Source organism: Octodon degus, unplaced genomic scaffold (genome assembly GCF_000260255.1).
Source record: "Octodon degus isolate 3935 unplaced genomic scaffold, OctDeg1.0 scaffold00072, whole genome shotgun sequence".
Taxonomy (NCBI): Eukaryota; Metazoa; Chordata; class Mammalia; order Rodentia; family Octodontidae; genus Octodon; species Octodon degus.
In genome coordinates, this window is record NW_004524648.1 from 3,165,743 (window position 1) to 3,193,657 (window position 27,915).

At 49.8% G+C, this 27,915-nt stretch overlaps 1 protein-coding gene across 1 annotated transcript; it reads left to right on the forward strand.

Annotated features, from left to right (window-relative positions):
- The first annotated feature begins 670 nt into the window (after positions 1–670).
- Positions 671–12,670, forward strand: Tusc5 (tumor suppressor candidate 5). The gene is made up of 3 exons (XM_004635482.2): positions 671–1,042; positions 11,985–12,111; positions 12,587–12,670. The coding sequence occupies exons 1-3, from the start codon at positions 671–673 to the stop codon at positions 12,601–12,603; spliced, it is 516 nt and encodes a 171-aa protein (XP_004635539.2). The 3' UTR covers positions 12,604–12,670.
- Positions 12,671–27,915: the final 15,245 nt, after the last annotated feature.

The following is a 27,915-nucleotide window of genomic DNA, read 5'->3' on the forward strand; positions in this document are numbered from 1 at the left end:
AGCAGAGGACTCCGTTTCCAAGACAACTGAAAGCGCACACCTTTGTGACCCACTGGGATTTTCCCCACTTAGAGCCCCAACCCAGAGGAGCAGGTCCTAGGCCTGAAGTGGAAACAGAGGCTGCCCAGGTCCCTCTGTGGTGGGCTGTGCTGCACTGTGCCGGGAGAGGCAGGACACTGCTGGGATGGTTCTCTGGGGAGAGGGGAATTGAAAAAGAAAGATGTCTCCGAGGAGGGCAGGGAGGGAGGGAGACTGTGTGGGGGACACACACACACACACACACACACACACACACCCGCCTCCCTGCCTTTTCCTAAGCCTTACTCTGGAGAGAAGCATTCTTCTTCCTGCTCTCTGAGCTTTCTCTTGCTTCCCCGCCCATCTGTGCTGTCAGCAGCGCCAGCAAAGTTGGCTTCAAACTTGAACGGAGCTGAAGGCTTCATCTTCCTGGGAGCTCCGCAGGGGCAGCAGCCAGTCCCACCTTTGAACTACTCTGGCTTCCTGAAGCCCCCTATGACCCTGCCAGCACCCAGCCAACCTTCTGTCTCCTGGGCAGCTCTTCTGCCCCTGCCCTAGGGGCGCCTGGGCTGGGCTGGGAATGGTGCACTGAGATCCCTCTGGAGCCGGTTGCCCCAGCCTGGAGCTGGAGCAGCCCAAGACCCAGATCAACATGGCTAAGCCTACACAGCCTCAGGAGCTGGGCTCCACCTTGCCGCAGAGCCTGCCTGAGATGGAGAAGCTCCTCACCAAGGTAGAGAGCAAGGATGACAAAGCCCTGAATCTGTCCAAGTCCCTCTCTGGGGCGATGGACCTGGAGCAGAATGGCCACAGTCTGCCATTCAAGGTGATCTCTGAGGCTCACCGGGGGGCCTCAATGCCTGGCTCCCCTTCCCGGGCCAGCTCAAGGCGAGCGTCCTCCATCATCACTACTTCCTTCGCTCAGGACCAAGAAGCCCCAAAAGATTACCTCGTCCTTGCCATCGCCTCTTGCTTCTGCCCCGTGTGGCCCCTCAACCTCATCCCCCTCATCTTTTCTATTATGGTGAGTCCTACTCGTTGTTCAGGGCCATGGGCTGGGCTCAGGGTCAGCAGTCCCAGGCATGCACTAAACAGGCTGCCCCAGTGCAGAGGAAAGAGCAGGGCTGGTTCAGGACATAGAGGAGACCCTTCCCTAGCTCCCAGCTTCCCCTTTGAGGGTGGTCGGGGGGCTGAGAGCTACTGCTTGTGCTCCTCTTTCATGGCTGCTCCTGGGCATTATAGCCTGACTTTGTGTCTGTCCCTGCTGGGGAGAGGTTCTTAGGGAGCTGCCTGAGATTAAGTCTGCAGGGCAGAAAATCAGCAAAGTTGGGAGTCTCCTTCTGGGGAGAGCGTGGGCTTTCTCCAAGAGCTGGTCCTGAGCAGAGTTCTGTGTCTGCAGACTGCAGCCCCGTGTGCCCAGGAGGGGGGTCTGGCCGCCCTGGTTCGCTTGGTCATTCTACCAGCCTCTGCTTGCTCCAGTTTTAAGCTGCAGTGTCTTCCCTGCTGTGCACTGGGTGCTTGAGGGTGGCAAGCTGCTGGGGGTGAGGAAGTTCTCCCTGAGTCCTCTGGACCTTGCAGTTATACAGATTTCACCCTCTGTCTGTAGGCAGGGGAGGCTGCAGTGTAGGTGAAAAATGTGAGACAGAACATGGCCAGCCTTGCCAAAGAGGGCTGTGCACCGGACTTTACTTTGGTAGACTGCGCTTTGTGGAGCCATTGAGGTAGAGCTACTCACAAAGGATCCCAAAGAAAATGTGGCATTTGAGGTCCAGGAAAGAAGGTGGGAAAGGCAGAAGGGAGGGAGAGAGGTGGACCAGGCAACGCCTTTTAGGATGAGGTTGGGAGCAGGGGAGGCCAAATGCAGTCCCCAGGCTGGTCAGGGCCAGAAAACTGGGTGGGGCGACGCTGCTTTCCCTGGAGTGGCACTATTGGTGAGTCATTTGTCCCTGAGCTCCTGGGAGCTGTGGTCACCCTGGCTGTTCCCCAGCCTCTCAGTCTACTTCATGAAGACCACCCAGGGAAACTGCCCTCACCCCCAGCAAATCCAGTACCACTGCCTGGACATCAGGGGCATTGGTAACTTCCTTGAGTACAGCAGACTTAGCTTGGGCTCAAGAGCCGGGGCTGGGACTGTAGTCAGTGGGTGGGGGGCACATGGGAATGTAAACGAGTGCTACATGCTGGGCAGGAACTTCCTGCGCTGTCTGCTGTGCTCTGGGACAGCCAGGCCCCAGGTGTAGCCAGTAGCTCTGGGCAGGACCAGCGTCTTGGTTACAGGAAAGGGTCCCAGGAGGGGAGACAGGCTTTGAGGAGAGGAATCACACAATAGCTCAGGAGAGAACATTTTTAGAAACCATTTTCTAGGCTGGGTAGTTAGGGAACTTGGGCTCAAGACTGCAAGACCACTGAACCCACCCTGGCATTTCTAGGATCTTTTAAAGCTCTTAAATCAGGGTTAATGGCTGTAGTGTGGGGCACTAAACCAGATACCATGCTTAAGTCCCAGGAGCCTGCAGTGCTGTGGGGAGAAACAGGTAAACAGGTCCTTATGACATATTGCAAGAAGTGTCTATGCTGCACACCACCACATGGGAATTAGGTAGTCTCGGGCAAGTCACTCAAACCTCTCTTTTCAGTTTAGCCATCAACAAAATGGGTGTAACCATAATGTGGCATCGGATAGTATCTGCTGTCTGAGTGCAAGGAGGTGGGCCACACTAAGTGCTTTAGAGCAACACCCAGCACCTCCTAAGTGCTATTCCATGCTCAGAATAGCTAAGTGGCAGTTGGGAGTCTCCCTAGTGAAAGATGGGAAGCCACTGGAGGTTTTTGTTTATGCTTTTGTATTTCTGGGAATCAAACCCGTGGCCTTGTTCATGCCAGGTGAGCTCTCTACCACCAAGCTACACTTCTAGCTCTGAGTTAAAAAAAAAAAATAGCCCTTATATCCTATATTATTTGCCTAGAGAAATAGAAGCTGTAAAGTATGTAACTTCTTAATAATTGTTTTTGGGTTTTTTTTGTGGTGCTGAGGATCAAACCAAGGCCCTCATGTATGCTAGCAGGCAAGTGCTCTACTACTAGGCTAGCCGGGGAGATGGCTTAGTGGAATAAGCACTTCCCTGGCAAGCACAAGGGCCTGAGTTCAATCCCTGGTTCAAAAAAAAAAAAAAAAAAAAAAAAAAAAATCTACTACTGGGCTATATAGCCTACCTCTAAAAAATTATTTTTTACATAAAACTGCACATATTAATGGGATACCACATTGTTTCAATACATGTGTGCATTGTATAATGGTTAAATCAGGCCAAACATATCTATATCCTCACATATTTCTCACTTCTTTCTGATGGAAGCTTTCCTAATCCTTTCTTTCAGCTTTTTGCCATGCGTAGTACATTGCCCTTATGGGTAGTCACCCTACTTTGCAAAAGAATTCCAGAGCTTCTTGCTCTTCTCTGACTGTACCCCATGCCGGTGGACCACTTTCTCCTGTCCCTCCCTCCTGCCTCTCTCCACAGCCTCCAGTCGCCACCATTCTACTCTGAATTTCTACGAGATCAGCTTTTTCAGATGCCACTTGTGAGAGATCATGTGGTCTCGTCTTTCTGTGCCTGGCTTTTCTTTTTTTTTTTTTTAAAATTATTTATTTATTTATTTATTTAATTACTTATTTTGTGTGTGTGTGTGTGGCCAGCTCAGCCCACCAGGGGATGGGGCTGGCTGGCATGTGGTGCTGGGGGATTGAACCGCGGTCCCTATGCTTTGCTAAGCTTGTTCTAAGTAGGTGCTTTAGACCACTGAGCCATCTCACCAGCCCCATGTGCCTGGCTTTTCTCATTTAACATAAGGATCTCGGTTCCATCGGTCCTCCTATAAATGACAGGGTTTTATTCTTTTTTTTTTTTTTTTTTTTAATTTTTTTTTTATGCCTGAATAGTAATTTGGCGGTTTTTAGTGTACTCACAGATAGTTGCAACTTAACCACAGTCAGTTTTAGGACATTTTCTTCACTTCCAAAAGAAACCTTATACACTGTAGCTGTTGCTTTCCTACCTGATCCCTCCCAGCTCTGAGGAAACATGAATCTTTCTGTCTTCCCAGGCAAGTAGATTTGTCTGCTCTGGACACTTTGTAGACATGGAATCATGTTACATGTGGCCCCTTGTGCATGACTTTTTGCACATGGTCCTCAAGCCTGCCCCCTGGGCAGCCCGATGGTGTGGGGTTTGGAGTGAAGAGAAGTGGGGCCCGGGCTCCATTTGGTGGTCATCCTGGTGTAGGCGTGGTGGTGTGCGCCTGTAATCCCAGCTCTTGGAAGGCTGTAAACAGGCAGATCACTATGAGTCCAATCTAGTAGTGAGACCTGGAACACCCTATGGACCCTTCCCTAAAATACAAAAAAAAAAAAAAAAAAAAAAAAAAAAAGTGGTGTAGAGTGGGAGAGGGGCTGAAGGGAATTGTACTTGGTGTGAAAATATAGGCCAGAGGTGAAGCGCCTTGGACCAGATCACAGGAAGGGAAAGAGGGGGCTTCTGGAAACCTTAGAGGAGCTGTTTCCATTGACCACTCTGTTTTTGGAATGACAAGTTGCTTTTTCTGAGGGAGTTGAGAGGGAGGGCTACCTAGCCCTGTGGGTGAGTGTGTCTGTTAGGACTCAGGGCTTGTGCTCAGCATTTGGGAGGTGGATGGCTAGGGTAAGTGAGTGATCTGCTTGGTGTAACAGAAGGTGCTAGAGCCCGGTGGCAGCCGGGGCAGTGCAAACCTTGCTCTAGGAATTTAAGTTGCGCTTTAGTGGTTCTGAAAAGCCCCAGAAAAGTCTCAAGCAGAGGCAGGATGTAGTCAGTTCATTTTTAAGGTGAATGCTCAGTGGCATTATGGGAAATGGACTACAGTGGGGAGACCCATGTCCAGGCAGGAGTGAGGAAGGGCTGAACTCAGCAATGAGTTCAGAAGGAAGGCAGGGGTAGGAGGGTTACTGAGGGGGGCAGAGTGGTGTTTGCTCAGACTCCTGGGTATCCACCTCGGAAACAGTGGAGCTTTTGCTGTGATCTCAGCACTGAGAGGCTGAGGCAAGAGGATCACCATGAGCTTGAGACCAGCCTGGGCTACACAGTGAGACCTTGTCTCAAAACAAAACCAAAAACAACAGTGGAGCTATCCTAAAGGGAAATCTGGAACTTGGAACACTTAAGAGATGGTGGGCTGATGGTGGGCAGAAAGGGGTTTTGAAAAGAATATTCTGGGAGGAAAACTAACAAGGAGGAAGAGTGAATCTGAAGGAGGAGGGAGTGGAAAAAACCTGTGGAGAGGTCAGGATCAAGGAGGACAGGAGTGTCTGCTGGGTTGGCCATTTGTAGGTCTTTGGTGCCCTTGGAGACAGAGGCCTAGATGAAAGGAGGATGACTCATGGGGTGAGGTCTCTGAGGAGCAGAGGCCATGAGGGCAGAGACAGGAGGAAATACACAGAGGAAGGGGACCTGTGCCATCCTCTGCAGCCTCCATGCTACCAAGGATGGAGAAGAAGATGGGGTGATTTCCTAAGAAATGGGGGCCAGGTGGTAGAGGGGTAAGAGAGATGACCAAGGACAGACAGCCCAGTGGCCAGGGCTGTGCCAAGGCTGGAGACCACAGGCTGGGGAATGTCGTCAGCCTGCCTAGTGCTATGATGGCAGCGCTATCATGACAACAGGACCAGATGCCTCTGAAAATTTGGGCAAGAGTGACTGAGATGATGTGCAGAAAGATGGGGCTGGATGGGGAGCAGGTAAGGCCAGGAAGGTGGCAACAGCCTTTCAGGGGAGTCAGGGGTCACAGGCAAGTGCTGCAGTTGTAATGGGGTGAGAGAGATGCTGGGGTGGAGGTTTCAGAGGAGGACCAGGTGGGTAATGGCAAGATGGAGAACATATTGGTGGAAATGAGTGTCTACAGGGAAACATCCGGGGCCCAGAAGAAGGAACCTGAGGGAGCCTGATGTTGAGCAATAATATTACTAACATGGATTGAGCACTTCCTAAGCGTTAGGAAGTTCCAAATTCTTTCCATGTATTATCTCATTTAACCCCGAGTGTCATCCTGACAAGGCCCTTGTATTGTTATTATTCTCATTGTATAATTGAGAGGACTGAGGCGCAGAGACACAGAGTGGCCTACATGGAAGGGGAATCCCAGGACTGGAGCCAGCCGGGGGGCCTAGAGCGAAAGCCCACGGTGCTGCTTTCTTAGGAACCAGGGCAGCCTGGGAGAGTATTACTGGTGCACTCACAGTTGCTTCTTCTGTTCTGGAAGCCAGTCTAGCTCCAGACCACTCCCACTCCCAGCTACTTATCTGGGGTGAGGGAGAGGGACAGAGTGTGGCCAGAGAGTGAAGCTCCTTCCTGTGCTGATGGCCCAGGTCTCCGGGATGCACTTTGGAACTCCACACTGTCCACCCCTTGGCTTTCACGTGCAGGCTCATTTCCGGCTCTCAGGTGACCCCAACCCCGACAGTCCTCTGGAAGCCGTTACTGGCTGCAGAGCACCATGTGCGCTTGGTAGTCTGTTTATTCACCCCATTTAATAGTCGAGACAGCTGAGCTGTGCAGAGCAGGGCCTTGCCCAGTCCCATGGCTGATGACAGACATGCCTACCAGATGTCAAATCCATTATTCTCTCATGGTCCCACCCTGGAGCCTTGGGGACAAAGGTGACATTCACAGGAGTGTCGAGCCTATCAGCCATGTGCACAGGGAGAAAATCCTGTTCCTGTCCCTCTTCCCTCCCTCCTTCCCCACCTCTCCTTCTACGCCTACCTCCAGGCCATTGGAGAATGCTAAGGGCCCAGAAGTATCCTTCCCCTGTGGCTTTTGTTGCGGAGCTGCTGATACCAGGTCTGCTGCGGGCCAGGGACCTGTGGGAGAACTGGCCATGTGTCCAGACCTAACTCTGCTCTGTGGCTCCTCTTATCTCTTGGGGGTGGCCAGATTTTACTACCAAGTCATGCTTAGAAATGCCCATGTTCCTGTGGCCTTACTTGGTCTCCTGTTAGTGAGGGGCCTGGACTCCAGCAGCAGGCTTTCTGCCCAACAGTGGTGAAACAAATATCAGACAGATGAGTTTGCACCCCAGCTCTGTTCATGATAAGTCACATGTCTGTCTGTGCCACTCAGTCTCCTTCCTTAGCCTCACTTTACTCATCTATATAATGGACACAATAAAACCCATCTACCTCCTAGAGTTGCCAGGAAGCTTAAATGAGCTAATGTGTGTGAAATGCTCAGCACAGAGCCTAGCACATAGGAAACATTTAGTAAATGGAAGGGGTTGCTGACATGATGAATGCCAAATGAAATTTTGCCGTGTCAGAGGAATGGGCAAATCCCTCATGGGTGGGCAATTCTGGCTTTAACCAGTTTTGGGATAACTGGGTCTCACCTCTCATAATGCCCTCTGGGGTGGTGTCCAGCTGCCTGAGATTGAACTCACAGTGATCCTCCTGCCTCAGCCTCCGGAGGGGTGGGATTACAGCTGTGTGCCACCATGCCCTGTTTTAATTGATGTAGTGTAAACATTTTCCACAGTAGCTTTAATCCACTCATTGACCAACTGTGCTAAACCTCAACAAGGGATATTTGAGTGGTCTCACTCAGACCCAAAGGCACATGCCTGACAGATAAGTGGACTCCTGGCTCTGGGTAAAGGAGAGAATGGCCTGGTGGGGGGCCTGGGGTGGATCTTTCGCTTTCTTACTCAAATGCCCGTATGCCTCTCTCCGTGGTCCTGAACCATCGCTGTGTGTAGTTGTTTGTCTGGAAAGTCAAGTTGGTCTCATCTCAGATTTTGCTGTTTTCCTCCTGCTTGAAGCTGGCTTGTCCTTTGGTCATAAGTCATAGCAGCCCACAACTTCCAGTTCTTAGGAGACTAAAGACTTTGTTGTCCCCTTTTGCTCCCCACTTTGCTCCAAATGCTGCCTTGTCACTGAAGTCCCAAGTTCAGTGACCTGGGCTGGCCATGCAGGGGGCTAGAGGCAGTATAGGTGAGTGGTTGGGTCCCAAACCCAGATGCCAGGTATCTTCCCAGGGGACCTGTTATCTTCACTTCTTTCATATTCTATTAACTTTGAACATTCCACTGGCTAAGTTTGGTGGTTAAAAAACCAGACTCTCCATCTTTTTCTTGCTCCGTTTATTTATTCCTTAAACATTTGCTGATGCCATATTGAGATCCAGAACTAACTTAGGTGTGAGGGGTAATGAGAGGGAGGTTGCACAGTCCTTGCCCTCAAGGATCCTGCAGGCTAGAAAAGGAAAATGATGGGGGCACAAGAAAAAAATGGCAGGATGGTAAGAGAATAATAATAAAAAAGGAATGATGCAAGATGCCACAGGAAATGTACCATGAGCTAGCTAGTTCCTTCTTCAAAGCACCTAATGAAGTAAGTGCTTTAAAAGTATTTAGTTGTGCTGGGAATTAAGCTCAGGGCCAGGACCCTAAACATGCTAATGCTACAGATGAGGAGATTAAAGCATAGGACTGGTAAGCCACTTGCCCACAGTTGCATCACTGTGTGAATGAAGGGGTCAGGGCAGGCACCCAGCTAGTCAGATGGTAGAGTCAGACTGCTCTCTGAAGGAGCTGTAGGCTGCAACTGCTCTTGGCAGGGTCCTTCGCATCTCCAGAGGCTGCAGATGAGCCCACCCATGCCCCTCCCCAAGCCATACTGGCCTTCCCTTTCCTCTTACTGGATGGCATTGGTCCACTGTCCCTAAGAGCCCTGAGGCTCATCCCTGGCCCCAGGTCTAGACCTCAGCCTCTCTCTGCTGCCCTGGTGTATCATGGGATAGCAACAATCACTCTTTGGTCTAATCACCTTCTCCTGTGTGAGGTCTTTTCCTGCCCCCTTGATAAAGTCCCCTACTTGACTCATCCTGCTGAAGCTACTCTGCCCCATTTACTGCTAAACCTCTTGGGGCTGTTAAGCCTGCTCATCCTGCTCATTCCTCATGGCACCCCACCTCCTTCCATAACTGCTCTGAACTCTTCTCTGCAAGGACACCGATGTCCCTGCATCCCTCTCACCTTCTCCATTATCTAGCTTGATCTCCATTCATGAGAAGTTACTAGAGGACCTCTTCCCTTGAAATTTCCATCTTGGACTTCCTAGGTACCAGCGTCTCCCACCCTCTGACCACTCCCCAGTTGCCCTCACAGCCTCCTTTTCTCCCAGCATCCTCCTACGGGTGTCTCCACAGCTTTGCCTGTGGGGCTGTTCTCTTCCCTCTTGGACTCATCCACCCTAGAGCTTCTGCTCTTTTTCTGTGCTACAATGACTCCCTTTGGCCACACTGCAGGGACATAGTCATAGTGCCTGACACCTCCGCATCAGCACTGACACTGAGTGGGCCTCCTCCCACTCTAGGAGAGGCACCAGTTGCATCTCTCACCATGCCCACCAGCACTCTGTGCCGGGCTCCACCCCTGCCTCACAATAGTTTAGAGGATTCAGTGCCCTAGTAGATGACAAACTATGCTGTAGTTTCTGGCACAAGGTAAAAACCCATATAATGTGAGAGTTCATTATTCCAGCAAAGGTAGAGGAATCATGGTGGGCTTCCCAGGAAAGGTGGCATTGAGCCGGCCCTTGAGCAGTGCGAAGGAATTGGATACGTGGGGTTGGAGGGCAGCAGGAATGTAGAAAGGAGCAAGGGCATACAGATGTCAGGGGTAAAACATGGCAGCTCAGACTGACTGGGCCCAGAGGTTGTGGAAGAGAGTAGAGGATTGAATTCAGGAAGTGTTAAGCTACTCTACATTCAGTCTTTGTTCTTCAGATAATGGAGAACCCAAACACTAAGCAGATGAGACTGCCTCACCAGCGTCACTTTGCTGATGGTCCCTGTTTGCTCCTGCCTCCCCTCTGGTCCCCACACAGCCAGAGAGGCCTTGTAAAACCTGGCATCATTTCATTCTCCTGCTTGGACAAAGATGTCTTTCCTTTTTATTTGTCTATTTTTCCAGCACCGAGGATTGAACCCAGGTCCTTTGCAGTAAGCTACATACTCAGTTCCTTTTACATTTTTCAAAAATTTGAAACAGGATTTAAGTCACCAAGTTATGCAGGTTGGGCTCAAACCTATGACTGTCTCAGCCTCCCAGAGCCCTGGAATCACAGGCATGTGCCACCATACCTGGCAACCTCCTCCTTCCGGGCCAGCAAAGCCCTACTGTTTTCAGCCTCCCAAGCACTGGGATTACAGGTGCATGCCACCATGCCCAGTCTCAATTGCAGTCTCAGTGTGCCCCGGGGGCAGGGCTGGCAGGGCACACCTGGGATTGAACCCTGGTCTCAGTGTCTGCCTAAGCAGGCACTTTAATCTGCTGAGCTATCTGGCCAGCTCTCTACCTGAATTTTTTTGAAAAAGAATATATTTAATTCTTACTTATCCTTCACATTAATTCCAGAGTCCTTCATTCAGGAAGGTTTTCCCGATCCTCTCCTTTCATAAACTCTCACAGTACCATGTCTCTGCTCTGTTCACACCACCCACGGTGGTGCTTTTGCCTTCATTTGTGTGACTGTAAAGGCCAACAGGCTGTGTGTTTCATGAGCACAGAGACTGGGCCTGTCTTGCGTACTACTCTGTTCTGGGAGCCTAGCACAGTACCTGGTATAAGTATCTGCGATGTGAAATGGTGTCCTGGGCAGTAGAATGAAGAACAATAGCTTGGAGCTGGAAGCATCTTGAAGAGGCAGCACTGCCAGCTGCCCGGCGTGACTGTGAGGCTGAATGAGATCATTGGGTACTGTCCTTGGCAAGCTGCCTGGCATAGAGTGAGGGCCCGATAAGTCACCACCCCCACTACTGTCGTTGTTGTCATCAAAGTACTTAACTACATTTTCATGCTGAACTCCGGAGCCTCTAAGAATTAGAATGTAAAATAACCAAGTATGTGGTCTGAGGCCCTGAAAGTAGTCATGCTTGAGCTTCTTCTGCCTGAGCCAGTTCCTCATGGAGCTGAGACAAGATCCAGAAGCCTGAGAAGAACAGATGGATTTTAGAGTAAGAGACTGAGGTCACTGGAACAGCCCTAACTAGCAGGTGACTCTTGGTCATTCTGAGCAGGGGCACAAGGCCAGCATTGCAAATATTTAGACCATCCCTTAGGCAACCAAGGTGCCTGAGAACATCCCAAGGTCCTCCTTGTTCTTTTTTTTTTTTTTGGCAGAACCAGGAATTGAACTCGGGCCCTTGTGCTTGCCATGGAAGCGCTTATTCCATTGAGCCATCTCCCAGCCCCCTCCCTGTTCTTAATTTCCCCCTCCCCTCTTGTATCCACCTGGTTTCCTGAGATTAACTAAATCCAAGGGAAATAGCTCACCAAAGAGCAATGTGCAGATCAGGGTTCCTAGGCTCCAGCGACAGCCTTCCCCACTCATGATCCCTTGTCTGTCTTGTGTGATCCAGGAGGTGAGATTGGTAGAACAAGGACATGGTCTTGGGTAGAAAATAGAAGGAGCGAGGACAATGCTTTTGTTTTCTTCTGTGGCAGGTGGGAGGTTCACAGAGGAAAGAGGGCAGGAAAAGCCCGGTGGCTGTCTTCAGGTGCCAAAGGGCCTGCAGCAGAGTCCTGGGCCAGAGTCTGGAGGGCCCTGCTCTACCTGCTCCTGCAAGGTGACTAGGCCTGTGGGTCCCTGGCTCTCTATCACACCACCTGCCATTACTGCCCTGCCCCTTTGCTAGCCCAAGAGGAAGTGGGCTGAATTGCACTGCAGCTGTATCCTGCCAGTGAACACAGCCTAGGCTTGGTCACAGGTCCTCACAAGAGGCCAGGTCACTTCTCCAGAAGGATCTTTCCTTTCACTTAGGAGGGTGCCTGCAGTGGGAGCAGCAGTGGGAGTGGGGCGTGCCTGGAAACCCATCCATAGGATCCACCAAGCTTGTACTGATGGAAGGCTTCTTGAGGTCTCTGTTTTCCTCTCTCTGCAGTCTCGAAGCAGCATGCAGCATGGGGATATGGACGGGGCCCGGAGGCTGGGCCGCCTGGCCCGGCTGCTCAGCATCAGCTTCATCATCCTGGGGATCGTCATCATCATTGTGGCTATCAACTTCTTAGGTGAGGAGCAGCAGCACGGAGTAGAAGGGGCCCCTGGGGAAGGAACAGCAGGTGCGGGCCCCAGCCCCACCCTCCCACTCCAGAAAACTGGTTGGTTGAGCGCAGTATTTTCAGATATCAAGTGCCAGGAGAAAGCCTCCAGCAGGAAAGGTTTTGTAAACATCGTTCAAAGTAATGGGTCTGACTCTGCTTTATAAACAGTCCAGGAACTACTCAGGAAAAAAGAGAAGGGCCTTCGTGTTAGCAGCTATAGCAACTGTTCCAGGACAGATTCTGATTGGCCCAGGCAGGATCAGCAGGGATTCTGCAGTGTTCTCACCAGCAGAAATTTAGTTCCACCAAGAACTCCAAACCAAAGAGGTCCTTGATCCCGTACATTATCCTATTACTACTTCCCACAAACCAAACTCAGATCAGGAGTCTGAGAGCCAATGTTCTGCGCTCTGCTCTGCCATTACTGTTCTTTGCTTTACAGTTCCGAAACACATGTAACCAGGCAGCTGTGCTAGCAGAGACGTGCGCTGGCCAGCGGGAGAGCTCTGAACCCACACACCCTGCACACCAGGGGAGGACAGGACGGCGACTGCCACGTGCCCATCTGTCCCCCCATCTCCAAAAGCACAAACTTGGAGGGCAACTCCCAAGTCATCCCATTGTCAGCCCACAGCAGATGGGAAGATCTGGAGGAAGGAAAGAAGGAAGGAAAGAAATTTGTGGTGGAACCCATTCACGATGTAGGTTAATCTCATGGACACATCCTGACACTTCAGCCACGATGTTCTGGGCTGTTTCTCATCTGTACAATTTCCTGGACCTACCAAGCAGCGTAAACTGCCAGAATGAGAAGAACCAGCCTCACAAACAAGTCTGTCTCTGGTAGGAGAAGAAACATCACTGGACCTTCACAGCTGTGGACCAGGAGCAAAGACACGGGATTTCATCTTTTGTATTTTTCTTGAGAGGGAGAAAACACCATTCGCATGCTTTGTGCCACACGCCTGCCGCGATCCCAGCCTGAGCTTCAAAGCAAGGCTGCCACTCGGCATGTGCCTTGGATGCCCTCAGGCCTGTGGGTGATGCACAGCTGCCTGGGAAGAGGCAGCAGCTGCAGGTACTTCCTCCATTTCGAGGCGGAGGCCCTGAGAGGAACACTGGTGAAGATGCACAGGGCAGCATGATACTCTTCCCAAACTCTTCAGCCTCAGAGGTCTTCTGCAGAAGACTCTGGTCTCTTTGTGCCTCCCAGGACCACTCAGCCTGCCTCTTGGTCTTCACTTATGCCGCAGCCTGGGGCATTAACTGGGAATGCTATGGGTGTTTGCCAGGGAGTGGGACAGGGTATTTATATGAAGGCTTGCTGTTTCTCTAGTCTTCAGCCCTAAAACAGAGGGAAGAGCGTAGCCGAAGGTGCCGTCTTTGGAGAGGGGGAGGCCTGAGTGTGGAAGATGCTTGCTTGTTGGAAGCACAGGGCTGGATGCCCAGAAGCTACTGAGCAGGGCCTTCTGCCTCCTGCCTGCTCCTACATCCTTGATTCTCCCCAGCTTTCTCCCTCACAAGGCTGTACCCACAGGGTCCCTCTTCCTGCATGCCGCCAGCTCCAAGTCAGACCTAGAGAGGGATCCCCCAGCTTTCCCCACCTTGCAGCCACAGTGGCTGCTCTCAGGGGAGAAGATTCTCAGCCACAAACATATTGTCCTGAGGTTGGCCAGCTCTGTCTTTCCCCTACCCACCAAGACCCTTCTGTCCTCTCCAGGGCCATTGTCCCACATGTACCCTCTCAGAGGCTGTGGGTATGGAGGAACTCTGGGTTCTGAGACACTGGCAGCTCTGATCCTTCTAGACACGGCCCAAGTGCCTGCTGGGAGAGCAGGGGCTTTGGGGCTGGTGTTCCTATATCAGTCCCCAGTGACAAAGGGATAAACTCCAGCCTCTCCTGCTACTAAAGCAGGGACTTATTTGGGTTTGCCACATGAGATCTTTGAAGACAAAACGGAGATATTCCCATCTGCTGGGAGAGGAAGGAAGGGGGGAGCAGACAGATTATCTGTGTCACTCGGGAGGTCCGGTCAGGCAGGGGTGACAGGGCTGTGGGATCATGCGCTGGTGGTCTCCCACTGGGCCTTAGCCCAGCTTATCAGCCCTTTCAGGAGAAGGAAAGGAACCATGTGGTTTAGGGATAGTCACATGGTGAGGCCAAGGCAGAGGCAGCACTCTGCAGCCTCTGTGCTCCTGGAGTGCATTCACAGCCAGGTCCTCCCGGGCTTCAGTCACACCTGACATCAGGCCCACTGCGCATGCCCTTTCACACATATACATAATCTTCTACACTCCAAGCCCAGAACACTCAAGGCCTGTGCTCAGGTGAAGCCACCAGCAGACAGCTCCAAGAAAGGCTCCGCTGGGCCCTGTTCGAGTTCAAGCACAACTTGAGAGCTTCCTACTGGTGCCAGGGACATGGCTCAGAGGATCCCCGAGGCCGGTGCCTGGGCAGGGGGAGCGCGAGGCAGGAAGAGCAGAGTCCTGGATGAGAGGAAATGGATGGAAGGCTGCTGCTGCCCTGAGCCTCAGGCAGCTTGACTGAAGCTAGGAGGGGCGGTGGCCAGGCTGTCCCAGCTCTGCCTTAGATCCAATCACCTGCCACATGAACACAGTGGTTCCCTGGCTAGGGCACTGATCACTCTTTCTCCTGGCCCCCTAAAGAGCAGTAAGAACTACCCCTTCTTCCTGCCAGCACTGCACGCACCAGTGATTCTGTATTTCTTGGCATGGAGAGAAATAAAGTTGAACATACATATTCCCTAGCCTGTGTGTATATACCGCTGAGCTCCGGAGATTCCCTACAAGTGGAGAGAAGGGGGCAGTCCACTCAGCCTGTTGGCTCCAAGTGTCAGGGGTGGGCCCTAAGGACCCTGGGTACACTGGGTCTCCACAGACAGTGCACAGCATTCCCCTGGGCAAGGCATCTGTGTTCTCTGGTCCTCAGCTTCTTCTACTGTAAAACAAGTGAGCAACACTGGTCCCATCTTCTTCTGGCCATTGTTACCATTATAAGGACTTAGATGGAGAGAAGAGGTGGGACCAAGCAACTCTTGCTGGCCCCAGGCATGTGCTGGGTCCTTTGCATACACTGGCAAATCCACATAGAGATTATGATCACCAGTATCATTATCCCCCTGTTTAGATTGGTAAACTGAGGCTCAGAGAGGTTCAGGGCCTTAAGTGAGGCCATATCATGCTCAGCATAGAAGGTGTTGAATACATACACTGGGGTTGGCACGGAGGGCAAGAGCTGGGTGGAGCAGTGGGAAGGAAGAGGAGACGGAGGGCTGTTGTGTACAAGGATGGAGGTGCAACAGAACAGAGAGGATCAAGGCAAGACAGTCAGAGCCAGCCCAGCTCGGTTCAGTCCTGCCTGGTTACCGGCTGTATCCCCTTGGGGAAGGAAGCCTTTTGAGCTCTCTCTGAGCACACAGTGAAATAGTCAGGGGAAGACTGCAGCACAGCGACTCACTCACACCACCCCATCTGCCTCCACTGGGATAAAGCAAAGGCCCGAAGCTGGAGTGTTCATTGGGACCAAGAACCTCTCCAGGCCAGAGGCCTGGTCCCTGGTTCTCTCTCTCCAGTTGGCCTGGCTGTGTTGAGCAGGTCACAAGGCCCACTGCATACCTTTTCCTGGAGGGCTGGCCCCGACTTCCCTCATCCTACACAAACAGGGGCCTGTTTTACATCCTTCAGGAAAGTTTGTGTGAGAGTTAAAAAAAAAATAATTATCCTCCAACCTACACCCAGGCTTTGTTTGGAATGGGAGGGGAGGGGTGGCTTTCTCAAGTGACCCCCCCAGGCTGGACTCTCCTCTCTCCTTTCACAAACCTGTAGTAAATACCTACTATATGTCAGGCCCTGTACTGGACCCTGGAAACATAAAGATGAAAAGATAGAACAAAACCAAACCAAAGACAAAAGCCAGGCAAGGTGGCACACACCTGTAACCCAGCACTGAGGAGGCTGAGGCAGAAGGATCACTGTGAGTTCAAGGATATTCTGCACTACATAGTAAGTTGAAAACCAGCTGGAACTACATAGTAAGACCCTATGTCAAAAAACAAAAAACAAAACCAAGAAGAGGCAACACAAAAGGCAAAAAGGGCAGATTTCCTGGATCATGTGACTTCTGACCTAAAGGAAAACTCTATGGTGCTGGCAGGGGAGGATTCGCTTTGGGTTTGGGAGCTGAGTGCTTTTGGTAGAAGAAGACAGCAGGGAGTAGGTCCCGGGAGATCCAGGGAGCCACCCAGCCGCCACCCAGCTGGAAGGTGGCCTCCACTAGGAGTCTCTCAGGTCAGAAGCACCGTGTAACAAAAATTCCTTCAGCCACACTGGGGGGAGGTGAAGGATGCCTAGTGCTGGTCCCTGAACTCCTTGCATTGTAAGAATTACCTCACTTAATCCTCCTTCACTGAAGACCAGCCATCTTCCTGAGAAGCAACAGATCAAGCTACATGCCCAAGAACAATTAGATGCTGTAGTAAAGCAGGACAATCCCTCAAAAAGTAAGGTTTAGTGATAGATTTTCATCCCTGTAACAAAATACGTACTCCAGAAAAACAACTTAAAGGAGAAGAGGTCTATTTTGGCTCATTGTACTGGAGGTCTCAGTCCATGGTAGCTGGCGCCATTGCTTCTAGGCCTGAGGTGAGGCAGAACATCATGGTGGAAGGTGTCAAAGGACAGCTGCTCACCTGTGGCAGTCAAGAAGGAGAGAGGAGAGGTGAGCCAGAGGGGAGGGGAGGGAGGGACAAAGAAAAGACAGAGGCAGAGACAGAGCGCTTGAGCTGGTGGGCTTCCTCTTCCTTCTGTTTTTGTTTCACTGGGAGCCCCCACCCTCTGCATGGTCCCCAGAGCCAGGCACGTCTTCCCTGTCAGTTTGCTGTCCTACACGCCGGCCATCTCTGCAAAAACTCTCACAACTCAGAAGTGTGCATCATTAATCTCCTAGGCAGCTGTCAACCAATTGGGTTGACATTATGATTACCCATCACAGATGACAAGCCTCTCCAGGCCTTAAAAGCCTGAGAGCTCTTCCAAGGGAGTTGGCCGTTTTAATGGTTTTTAACTCCATTGCCTGGCATGATAGTCACAGGTCTCTGAAATTCTTTGCCTCTGTGCCACACCACAGTGATCTTTTCAAAATCATTTTAACCACTGCCCAGGGAAGCACATTACAATGAAATGTCACCAGGGTGACTCTCCCAACACTGGGGTGAACTGGCACCATTACACATGTGCTCTCAGGGATGCCCACACCACTCTACTACTGAGCTTGGTGGCCTGAAAGCTTCTGTGGCATCATTTTTTGGGCAGAATCCAATTACAGAAATATAAAGGGGGAGGGAGGCAGGACTCAAAGTTCAGAAGGCTGGAGTGCTTGTGATGTACGAGGATTCAAATGACAGATGGCTGTGCTACTGGACAAGGAAGAGGGTGAGGATTTCTTCCATAGCTTTGGGACTTCCTAGGGGTCAGGAACTCATGAGAGGGTGAGAAGTGGATGAGAGAGAGAGAGAGAGAGAGAGAGAGACAGACAGACAGACAGACAGACAGACAGACAGACAGACAGACAGACACAGAGAGAGAGAGAGACAGAGAGAAGCAATGTCCTAGGGTGCAGACTGTCAGACCTCTTGTCCCTAAGCCTGAGGGTTCTGTCTACCCCTCAGGCCGACCCTTAAGGCCCTGCTCTCCTTTGCCTTCCTCTGCCTCCTGATACACCAGGAGACAGCTGTGTGTTCAGGAACCAAGCAAATCTACCTCTTTGCCAAGCCATCTCCTCACTGGCTGTGTGGCTATGGGCAAGTGCCAGCCTCTCACTGGGCCTCAAACTCCTCATGTAAAGGAATGAACCAGCCTAGAGGTTGATTCTCACTCTGGCCACACATGTGAACCAGCTGGGAGTGTCACACAATTGTGACACCGGGGTGCCATTCCTGGTGAGTCTGTCTTAATGGGTCTGAGGGGTAGCCTGCGCACCAAGGTATTTTATTTTGGTTTTGGTACTGGGGATAGAATCTGAGGGTATTCTACCATTAAGTTAAATCCCATTCTTTTTGAGATGGAGTTTTGCTAAGTTCTCTAGGCTGACTTCAAACTCGTTGTCCTCCTGCCTCCTGCCTTAGCTTCTGAGTAGCTGGGGTTATAGGCCTGTGTCATTATGTCCAGTGGATCCAGATTTTAAAAATTTCCAGGGGACCAGGGAGATGGCTCAGTGGAAGAAGTGCTTGCCTGGCAAGCACAGGGTCCTGAGTTCAATTCCCGGTTTCACAAAAAAAAAAAAAAATCCAGGTGACCTCAGTAGCCTTGCTACTCTAAGTGGACCACACATGGGCATCCCTGAGGCCTGTTGGGAAAGCGGAAGCATTATTCCATCATTCAGAAAATGGTTCATATGCGCTTTACAGCTGGACAAGTGCTGGTTGAACTGCTGTTCCAGTATGAGCTCCAGACTACTGCATGGACCCACATGCCTCAAGCCGCCGCCCCTCCAGCTGTCAGTCCTGTACCCCTCAGAGGGGGTGAGCCGTCTCATGGAGAGGCACTTCTACCTTACCTTCCCCATTGGGTCCCCATCTCCCTTCTGGGAAGAATAATCTTCCTGCCAGTCTGGCCCTCCTTCCTTTAAGCATTTACTGCAATGAACAGAAAAATCTAGAAAATCCTGCTTTTCAGCCAACTTGCTTTGTTTGAGAAGCAGAGAAAGCCACAGGATAAGCTGACAGGTCCAGGCAGCAGCAGAAGCCTGTATCCCGCTCTACAGTGTTCACCAGTGAGCCGGGAGCCTGGAGTGTGAGCATCAGGGTGGAGGTGCCCCCAAGCACAACCCCAGAGGCACTGGGGCCTGTTGGAGTCCCTCAGGGATGGTGGAATGCAAGTGGGTTCTTAGAGCTGCTCAGACACTTCAACCACAGTGAGTACCTGGGGGTCTTTGAAAAAGCCTCCGCCTCACCTCTGGGCCAAGAGGAGGAAGACGGCACTGGAGAGGGAGGCCACCCCTGGCCAGGCAGCGCTTCCTACCCACCCATCCCCCAGGTGGTCTAGGTTCTTACTGAGTCTTTGTGCTGAGCCTCAAATGGTCCCCTCCAGGCAGAAAGACAGAAAGTGCCTCCAGGGCTCACTTTTCTGGCTGGGGCTTTCTGCAGCCTCAGAACCCAGCCTGGCCTCTTGAAAACAGGTGGATTTCAGAGGACTCGGGCACAACATGACAGGGCACAACTCTTGTGGCTGCCATGCAAGGCAGGGCTGAGGAGTCATTCCCAGGAGCTGGCAGCAGAGCTGTTCAGCTGAAGCTGGGCCCTGCCAAAGCTTCTACCTCCTGCATTATTGATCCGTTGCCTGACTGTGGGTATGAATAATTCATAGGGTGAAGAGGCATCACTGCAAACGGAGCATTGTGACTTCTCCCCACCTCAGTGCCTCAGCATTTATTCTTTTTGGTTTAATGGGAGCTGGAAATGAATCTGAGGTTCTTCCTGCTCACAAGGCAGGCCAAGGAATTGCCTCCCAGCTTGAATTCGTGAAGACCCTGGTGCAACCCAATAGCTGTCCCAAGCCCCTGGACAGTAAATCAGGACCATGCAGCTAGAAGGGTTAGGTTGTGCATGCTCCTGCCTTGTAGCCTGTGTTCAGTAAACACGAGTCACTGTTATTGGTGTCATGTCAATATTGTTGAAAGAAGTCTACAGTGGCTTCTTTCACTGTGGCCCAAGTTGGGACGAGCAAGGCTGCTGGATCACTGATGGGCATGCTGGGGTGGGGATAAGCGTGGTCAGATGACGGCCTCTCTGGGAGGATGCGGAGAGACTGGAAGAATGTCAAGAAATTATCCAGAATCCTACAGTGATTTTTCCCTCCCTGATGAGACTTTTCCAAATTACACCTCAGGGGCCTCAAAGCATGTTGGAGAGGCAGTGGGCAGGAGGACACCGGGTGAGGGGGTCTGTGGTCCACCAGCTCAGACTGGGTGCATGGAGGGTGCGGGTCAGGCTTTGTTAGATGGGCTCCTTTACCACGTATTAATGGCAATGCAAAACGTATGACTGTCAGTACAAATTCAAGTATACAAGAGGCGGTAAGTTCTTTTTCTCTTTTTAATAACCAAATTAAATTTTTTCCTCTGCCAGGCGGCAGAAACAACTCAAGTCAGTTCAGATCCCCTTTGGCCTTTCCTGGCTAAGGAAGTATGGTCCTCACTATTGTCGCCAAGATGTCCTTATTCCATTGCCTTTATTCTCTGTTGATGGCCCTTGTGGTGACCTTCAGCCTGCCCACTGCTGCTCTGCCCCTCACATGTTCAGGGGAATTTAGTTCCCTTCTGAGTGCTTTTGGAAACAGGTTTGGTTGAGCATAAGACAGATCTTCCAATTACTGCTGTATGTAAGAAAGAGAAGGAGGAGAAGAGAAAATGATGTCGAATGCTGTTTGTTTAATGAGAAGCCCAGGGCTAGGGATGTAGCTCAGTGGCAGTAGGTATACTTGCTCAGCTGTATGAGGCCACTTTTTTTTTTTTTTTCCAGAACTGGGAATTGAACTCAGGCCTTTGCACTTGCCAGGCAAGCAAGTGCTTATTCTACTGAGCTATCTCCCCAGCCCAAAGTTGAGGAGGATTTTTTTTTTTTTTCTGGCTCAGGCTGCAAGGCCATGTGTCTGATTCTGAGGACTGAAAGAAAAGTCCAGATGGGGGCAGCTCAGGGAGGTGCAGTACCTCCATGATGTCACCTTCAGTCTTTTTGCTTCACCATTCTGACATAGGTAGTGATAGGTTTTTTTCAGGCATCTGGTGCAGCAGAGAAACAAGCAAAAGGGAAAGGGAAAGGGGCTTTATTCTCTTTGAGGACACGAAGAGAATGTGGGGAAGATGAGGAATTCTCTCAATGGGAACAAAGGGAGTCTGAGGCATCTATGGCCTTTTGTCAGGTGTGAGGCTTGACAAGGATGTTTAGATATACCTGAGGGAGGGCCGGGTAGATAGCTCAGCAGAATAAGCCCCTGCCTGGCAAGTACAGGGTACTGAGTTCTGAGTTCAATCCCTGGTACAGAAAGAAAACAAACAAACAAACAAACAAACAAAAAAACCCTAGATATACCTGAGGGAGCTGATTGGGTGTCTTCCCTGAGGTTGTGGGAAGGGTGAAAGGAAACTGTAACCTGAGCTAAGTTGGAGAAGAAGGGGGAGGTGGTCTTGGGAAGATGGGCTTTTGTTTTAAGGGCATTAGCCATATTAGATGACCACCATAATGATTTTAGCAATTCGTACTAGGGCCAGAACCTATCAGGTAGGGCTTTGATCCCACATTTCACCTCATGGCTATAAAATGCCTGTTATAGCTCTAGGCACTTGGCGGCTTGGGAGAAAAGCCAAAATGTGAAAGCTGGATAGGTTTCCCTTAAAGAAATTTCCTGGTTGTCAGGAAATATGACAACCCCTAGTTGTAAAGGAGGCTGGGAAGTACACTCTGTTTAGCTGGGCACAGTGATGGCCCAATAAAAATCAGGGTTCTGATAGGAAGAAAATGAGAACGGGTACTTAGTAACAACTAGCCTTTCAACTAGATGTAAAATATCAAGGCCTTAGCTAATTAATGCATGAAGTAAGTTACCAAGTTATCATTCAGTTTTTTAAATTAATTTTACTGAGAAAAAATTGCAGTGAGAGTTTCAAAACAGGTTGGTAGGAGAGTTACATCAATTAGTAAATTGCATTTTGTTGTCTTTGTAGTAGTCTCAGTTGTTGAAAGAACGGCTGTTGAATGCCTACCATGTCTAGGAACTGGGGTGAGTTTTGGGAACCTATAGCCTAGTCTGTAAGGATTAAGCAAATGAACACCTAGGCACAATATGTGGCAGGCATTGGGAAGTACCTGTGGAAGTATGTTGTGGGGACCTGACACAGGTCAGAGAATCAGGGGAGCTGTCCTGCACCAAGTTCTGAAGAAGCTGGCCAGGCATGGAAGGGGTGAAGGTGCAGAATTAGAGCCAGGCCAGTGGCTGCCATGGCTGGGAGTCACAACTGGACAGTGCTGCACCCCTCCTCCACCTGTCCTGAGGCAAGTTTGTACACCTGCTGGCGTCCTTACTAAAGGTGGGTTTACAGCTGCAGTGGGTTATTGTGAATTTCCTAGGATAGACACCATGTAAAGAAGAAGGAAGAGCAGCTCATCAGTATCTACATTGGAAACAAACATGGATTCTAATTTAGTCCAATCCTACAGACTCTTACTGAAAACTCTCATGTGCCTGACCACAGAGAACATGGGCGCAGGGCGGGGAGGCATAAGATGTAGGTAGAGGAGCTTGTCAAGTCTCCAGGGAAGTGGGAGGAGTCAGAGGTCAGCCACCTGCCACCTGTGGGATCCAAGGTGACCACTCCAGCAGGACAATAGGGCAGGGCAACCTGCCTCAGCCACAGTGGGTGCAGGTATTCTATAGGCAAGGGCTCTGTCCTCTAGTAGGTTGGGAAAGTGCTAAACTAAATCTAGCCCAATACAGTGGGTTGTCTGGAAAATGTTTCTGAATCTTTTTTTTTTTTGTGGAACCGGGGATTGAACTCAGGCCCTTGTGCTTGCCAGGGAAGTGCTTATTCCACTGAGCCATCTCCCCGGCCCCTCTGAAACTTTATTTTTTATTTTTTATATTGAAATCAGTTTTATTTTGATAATCAGACTTTTAATGTATTATATAATCAAATGCCTCTATTTTCTTCTGTGTATGCAAGATTCTTCAATTTCCTTTTTTAAAATTGGTTTTTGTTAATTTTATTGGTACATTATATATATATATATATATATATATATATACACACACACACATATATATATCACATTTATCATAGGTAATTTATACCTCTACATAATATATATTGATTCTTATTTTTCCCCCACCTCCGCCGCCTTAATTCCTCTTAGGAAAATAGAAGGAAAAAGTTGGATATACTTTTTTTTTTTTTGCAGAATTGGGGATTGAACTCAGGTCCTTGTGCTTGCCAGGCCAAGTGCTTATTCCACTGAGCTATCTCCCCGGCCCCTGGATATATTGTTTTAAAGCACTTTTTAATTTTTACAACTCAATAAAGGCCTTAACACAACTCTCAGTTGTCTTGCTACCTAGGTCGTCACCTCTGTAAGGGCCTGGTCTGGCTCTCGGAGCTCCCTTTCTCTTAAATACAAGAGACTACTTGTGCTAGGAACTGGGAATACCGTGCTTTCAAAGGACCGGGGTATAGTGATGTTGGAATTAAAGTACAGAAGTCACCATTCAGAGACACTTGAACTCCCAAAATCAGGAGTTTGTAGTTAAATGTTACCTTTGTAATGGGATGCTCCTGGTCTACCCTCATTTAATTTACAACATTTCTTTATTTTTTCATCAACATTTTTTATGTTCCTTGCCCACCTTGTTTCATTTTTCTAATTTGTGTCTCTTCCCCCTAGAAGGTAAAGTTCATGTGAACATGGATTGCTGTCTGTTGTGTTTTCTGGTAGACCCCAGAACTTAGCAAAATAGGAACTGACACACTCTTTTGACACTCCTGGGCCTCAGCTAAGCGTGTAGATTGTCACCCTACATGTTCAAAGTTGCCTCAGGCCCAGTTCTCTCTCAGCTTTCCTTTTGCCAGTTTTGCTCTGAGACTGTATTCTTTTTTTTTTTTTTTTTTCTGGAAAGCTTTATTCCAGAGGGGCTCAGTCCTTGGCAGCTGCCTTCCTCACGGCGGCCAGCACGGTGCTCAGCTCCTCATGCTTCCTCTTGGCGCGGATGTGCGTCTCCACCCTTTTCTTGATGAGCTTGAGGGCGCGCCTGTCCTTGGACCTTGAGCAGCTCCGTGGTGCTCCGCTCATAGGGGGTGAAGCCGCACACCTCCCAGATCATGTCCCGCACGAACTTGGTGTGTTTGGTGAGGCGTCCACGATGGCGGCTGTACCTTGATTTGCTCACCTTCTTAGTCACCGTGTGGCCCTTGCTGAGGCCCACGGCCGTGGGATAACGCAGGGCCATGGTCGTCTTTGATGGGTGCCGCACGGAACCGTGGGAAATCTGAGACTGCATTCTTGATGACAGCTTTAACCTGGTTGGAAATGTTTCCTCTTCCTTTTATTTTATTATTTTAAAAAGTAATTTTATTGAGAAACAAATAGCAATGAGACAATTTCAAAACTGATAGGCTGAGGTCTACTGTGAATCTTCAAGAGGAGATATTCTATATTTCCTCACTTTAATGGGATGCCAAGCCCTTTGTTTGAAGAACATTTTCTTCTAAAGCTACTTAAGATTTGCCACTCAAAGCACTTCCCTGTGTTATTTAAAACCTGCCTGCTAACAACCTTTTAAAATGACCATACATCAGGCAGAAACTATAGCCTGTTTTATTTACTTTTCTGTCTTTTCTGGGCATTTGAGTGCTCAGAATTGGGTTTTTTAAAACATTTTTTGATTTTTTTTTTCTATAATTGTAAACACCAGGGAACAAATTCTAAAGATGCTTTAGGCAGTTCTTGGTGCTGACTTGGGCTGGATTAGATTTTCTCCACAGCTGGCAGCAAGGGCCAGAGGCCCACCTCCTACAGGAACAGCTGGCTGGGTTGCCATGGCAACCACGGGCCTGAGGAGAGGAAGAATGTTCAGTGAATGGGATTGGACAAAGAAGGTCAGGCCTAGGGTGCTCAGGCCTGGGAGCAGAGCGTGAGGCTGACCAGACCAGACTGTTGGATGCCCTGCGCCCCCCCCACCCCCCACTCCCATGGCCTTTGCTCTCTTCCTGATCCGGAGGGCGGCTCCTCCTTTTTACCTGTGTGCCTGTTGAGCAAAGGTCAGTCTGGGAAGTCAAATGGCTGGGGGCTGCTTAGCCTTCACTGCTGCCTCAGGGTGTGCCCACATCTCCAGTTTCCCCAAAGCTTTTTCTTTTAGAATTTTCTCCATTTGGTATGAATTCTAGGTTCTTCAAGGAAGTTACAAGGAAGATTCTGCGTTTGTCAGTGTTCTGTTGCTGTGATAACATATATCTGAGAGTGCCAGGGTTGGTCAGCCATCCAGATTGCTGGGGGTCTGTGGGGAGGCAGTACAGCTGGGTGGAAGGGCGTGGCAGAGGGGAACTTGTCACTTCAGGGCAGCCACAAAGCAAGAGGGGGATGGAGATGGACAGGAAGAGGGAAAGAAGACCACTTCCTTCAGCCTGTTCTCTCCCCATATTTCCAATAATGCTATCAATTGATGTTAGAGACCAGGTGATCCAGTCATGCTCCAAAAGCCCTCCTTCTAGCACTGCTGCATAGAGGACCAAACCTCCACCATACAAGCTTTTGGGGGATATTTAAGTCCAAACATAGTAGATCCCCTTTAGCACACTTGACCCCCCCCCCCCCCCCGTCACAGGAAGAAGTTTCTGGGTGGGGACCCTGGTCTTGAGGCTATCCTAGGAATGCAGCCAGCAGGGGACCTATCACACAAGCCTCAGTGTGACCTATAGGCCTTATCTGATTGTGCCAACCTGTCCTGATTCTCAGACAACGGTCCAGTTCTGCAGAACACCCCTCTATCCCACAAGAACTTTCTCAGTGCCTTGGCCCATGTGAGATTCAAACTTCTTTGTGTGTGTGTGTGTGTGGGGGGGGGCTGGCTCAGCCTGCCTTTGGGGCAGGGCTGGTGTGGCATGTGGTGCCAGGGACTGAACCACAGTCCCTGAGCTTGCCTAAGTTTGCCTAAGCAGGTGCTTTAGAACCGCTGAGCTATCTCACTGGCCCTTCTAACTTTTTTTTAAAAGGACTGGAGTTGCAGTTCAGTGGTAGAGCACATGCTTAATGTGTGAGGGCCTGGGTTTGAGCCCTAGCACCAAAAGATAAAGGGATAGACAATGCAAATTCCATGCACCCAACTGCTAACCGTAGGTGCACTTTAGGGATATGATAAAGGGCAGCTTTTGAGTTTTTATTCTCTTATACTTCACATCATTGGACTCTTATAAAGCCTTTATTCCTGTATTGATTTTATAATTCATAATTTAATTTAAAAATGCAAATATATGAGAAAGGAAAAATATTCCCCATAATCCATTAGCTAAAGCAATCAATGTGAATATCTGAGCATTTGTCTTCCAGGCTTTTAAGAAGCGCTTTGTTTTTAATATACAGGAACAGCCACTTTATAACAGAAGGGCTCAGCTGAGTGCTCTTGTATGGCAGCTAGACAGTGCAGAACTTTTAAGTCGCAGCCCTGCTGTTTTCTTCAGAGCTGACTCTTCCAGCCTCACACCATCTCCTCAAACACAGAGAATGGTCTTGGCGTGGGTGAGAGAAAGGGTGGTCAGAGGGGCTGAATGCCCTTGGGAGCTCTCTCTCCTTTCTTAACCAGACTGGGTAGGCATCCAGAAAAGCTCCTACCTTCTGTGTCGCCTTGAGGGAGTGTCCCAGGAGTCCTGCCACTTCAGGCTCTGAGCCCTTGCCCTAGAAGTGGATGCTGGTCAGCTGCTGGCTCCAGTCTCCCTGGCCCCACCTTACTGTTTCTTTTTGCTGTACCTTCTTCCCTCCTGTGACTCCAGTGGCAGGCAGGCTACTTGTCCTGCAGGGAAACTGGGAGCTTCAGGTGCCGCCTCCTCTCCCTAGGGAAGTCGGGAAGACTTTTCCACTTGCTGAGCCACTCTGAGGGCCTGTGGCTTATACTGGCATGATCATTTAAAAAAAAAGTATGGGTTCTGGAAAAATCTGTATACTGGAATTGAGCCTGGATGTAAGAATGGTGTGATTTGCTTTCATCCCTAAGTTCATTTTTCTGTCAGGGGTTTTGGAGGTGCAAGGCCTGGCTCCCACTGGCTGGTAGGAAGAGACACTGTAGAGCCTCAGGACCCTGCTTGGAGCAGGGAACACAGTTCCAGGAGGGCTGTGCCATCTCCAGGGAGAAACAAGCTTGATGAACTCATGTTTTGATCAAGGCCCCTGGGAGCTGCTCTTGGGCTGGTTAAGCAGGCAGGAGGTAAACATGCACCCAAGGCGGCTGAGAGCAAGTTTCCCTGAGCTGTAATTATAAGCGCAACACAATGACAATAGGACAGAAAGTGGGAGAACAGAGAGAGAAGAAATCTTTTTGTAGCCCACATGTCCATGTTTCTCTTGCTCTGGAATGTCCCTTGTCCTCCCTGGGTGATTTTCCTCATAGCTAGGTGTGTTTTGTTTCTTTCTTAATTCCATTTTTCAGGGCCGGGGAGATGGCTCAGTAGAATAACCGCTTCCCTGGTAAGCACAAGGGTTTGAGTTCAATCCCCAGTTCCGAAAAAAAAAAAAATCAATTTTTCATGATGCATTTACTATTCATTGTGGTAAACTCAGAAAATGCAAAAGGCGTAAAGAAGGAAATCAAAATTCCTTCCATCTGCATAGTGCAGCCACTCCCTGTCACACTAACCACCTACTGCTTCATACTGCACTTGCTGCCCTCTGAGCTGCCATCTTGGTGACTTAACTATTAACTTGTTTATTGAATGGTTCTTTGCCATCACAATCCCAAGTTCCAGCATGGCAGGGACCTTGTCCATTCACTCTTAATGTTGTGGGCCCAGGAGAGGGCCTGGCACAGCGTAGGTGCTTTAATACACATGTGATGGAAGAGGGAATCCGCCCACGTATGTGTTTGTGCTCAGTGATGACCACCCAGATCCTTCTATTTTACCTACTGATTTCTTTTTCTTTTTTTATTACAAGTGTATTTTTTTAATTTTTTTTGACATCAGTTATTCTTATTTTAAAGAAAAAAAAATAAAAACAATGG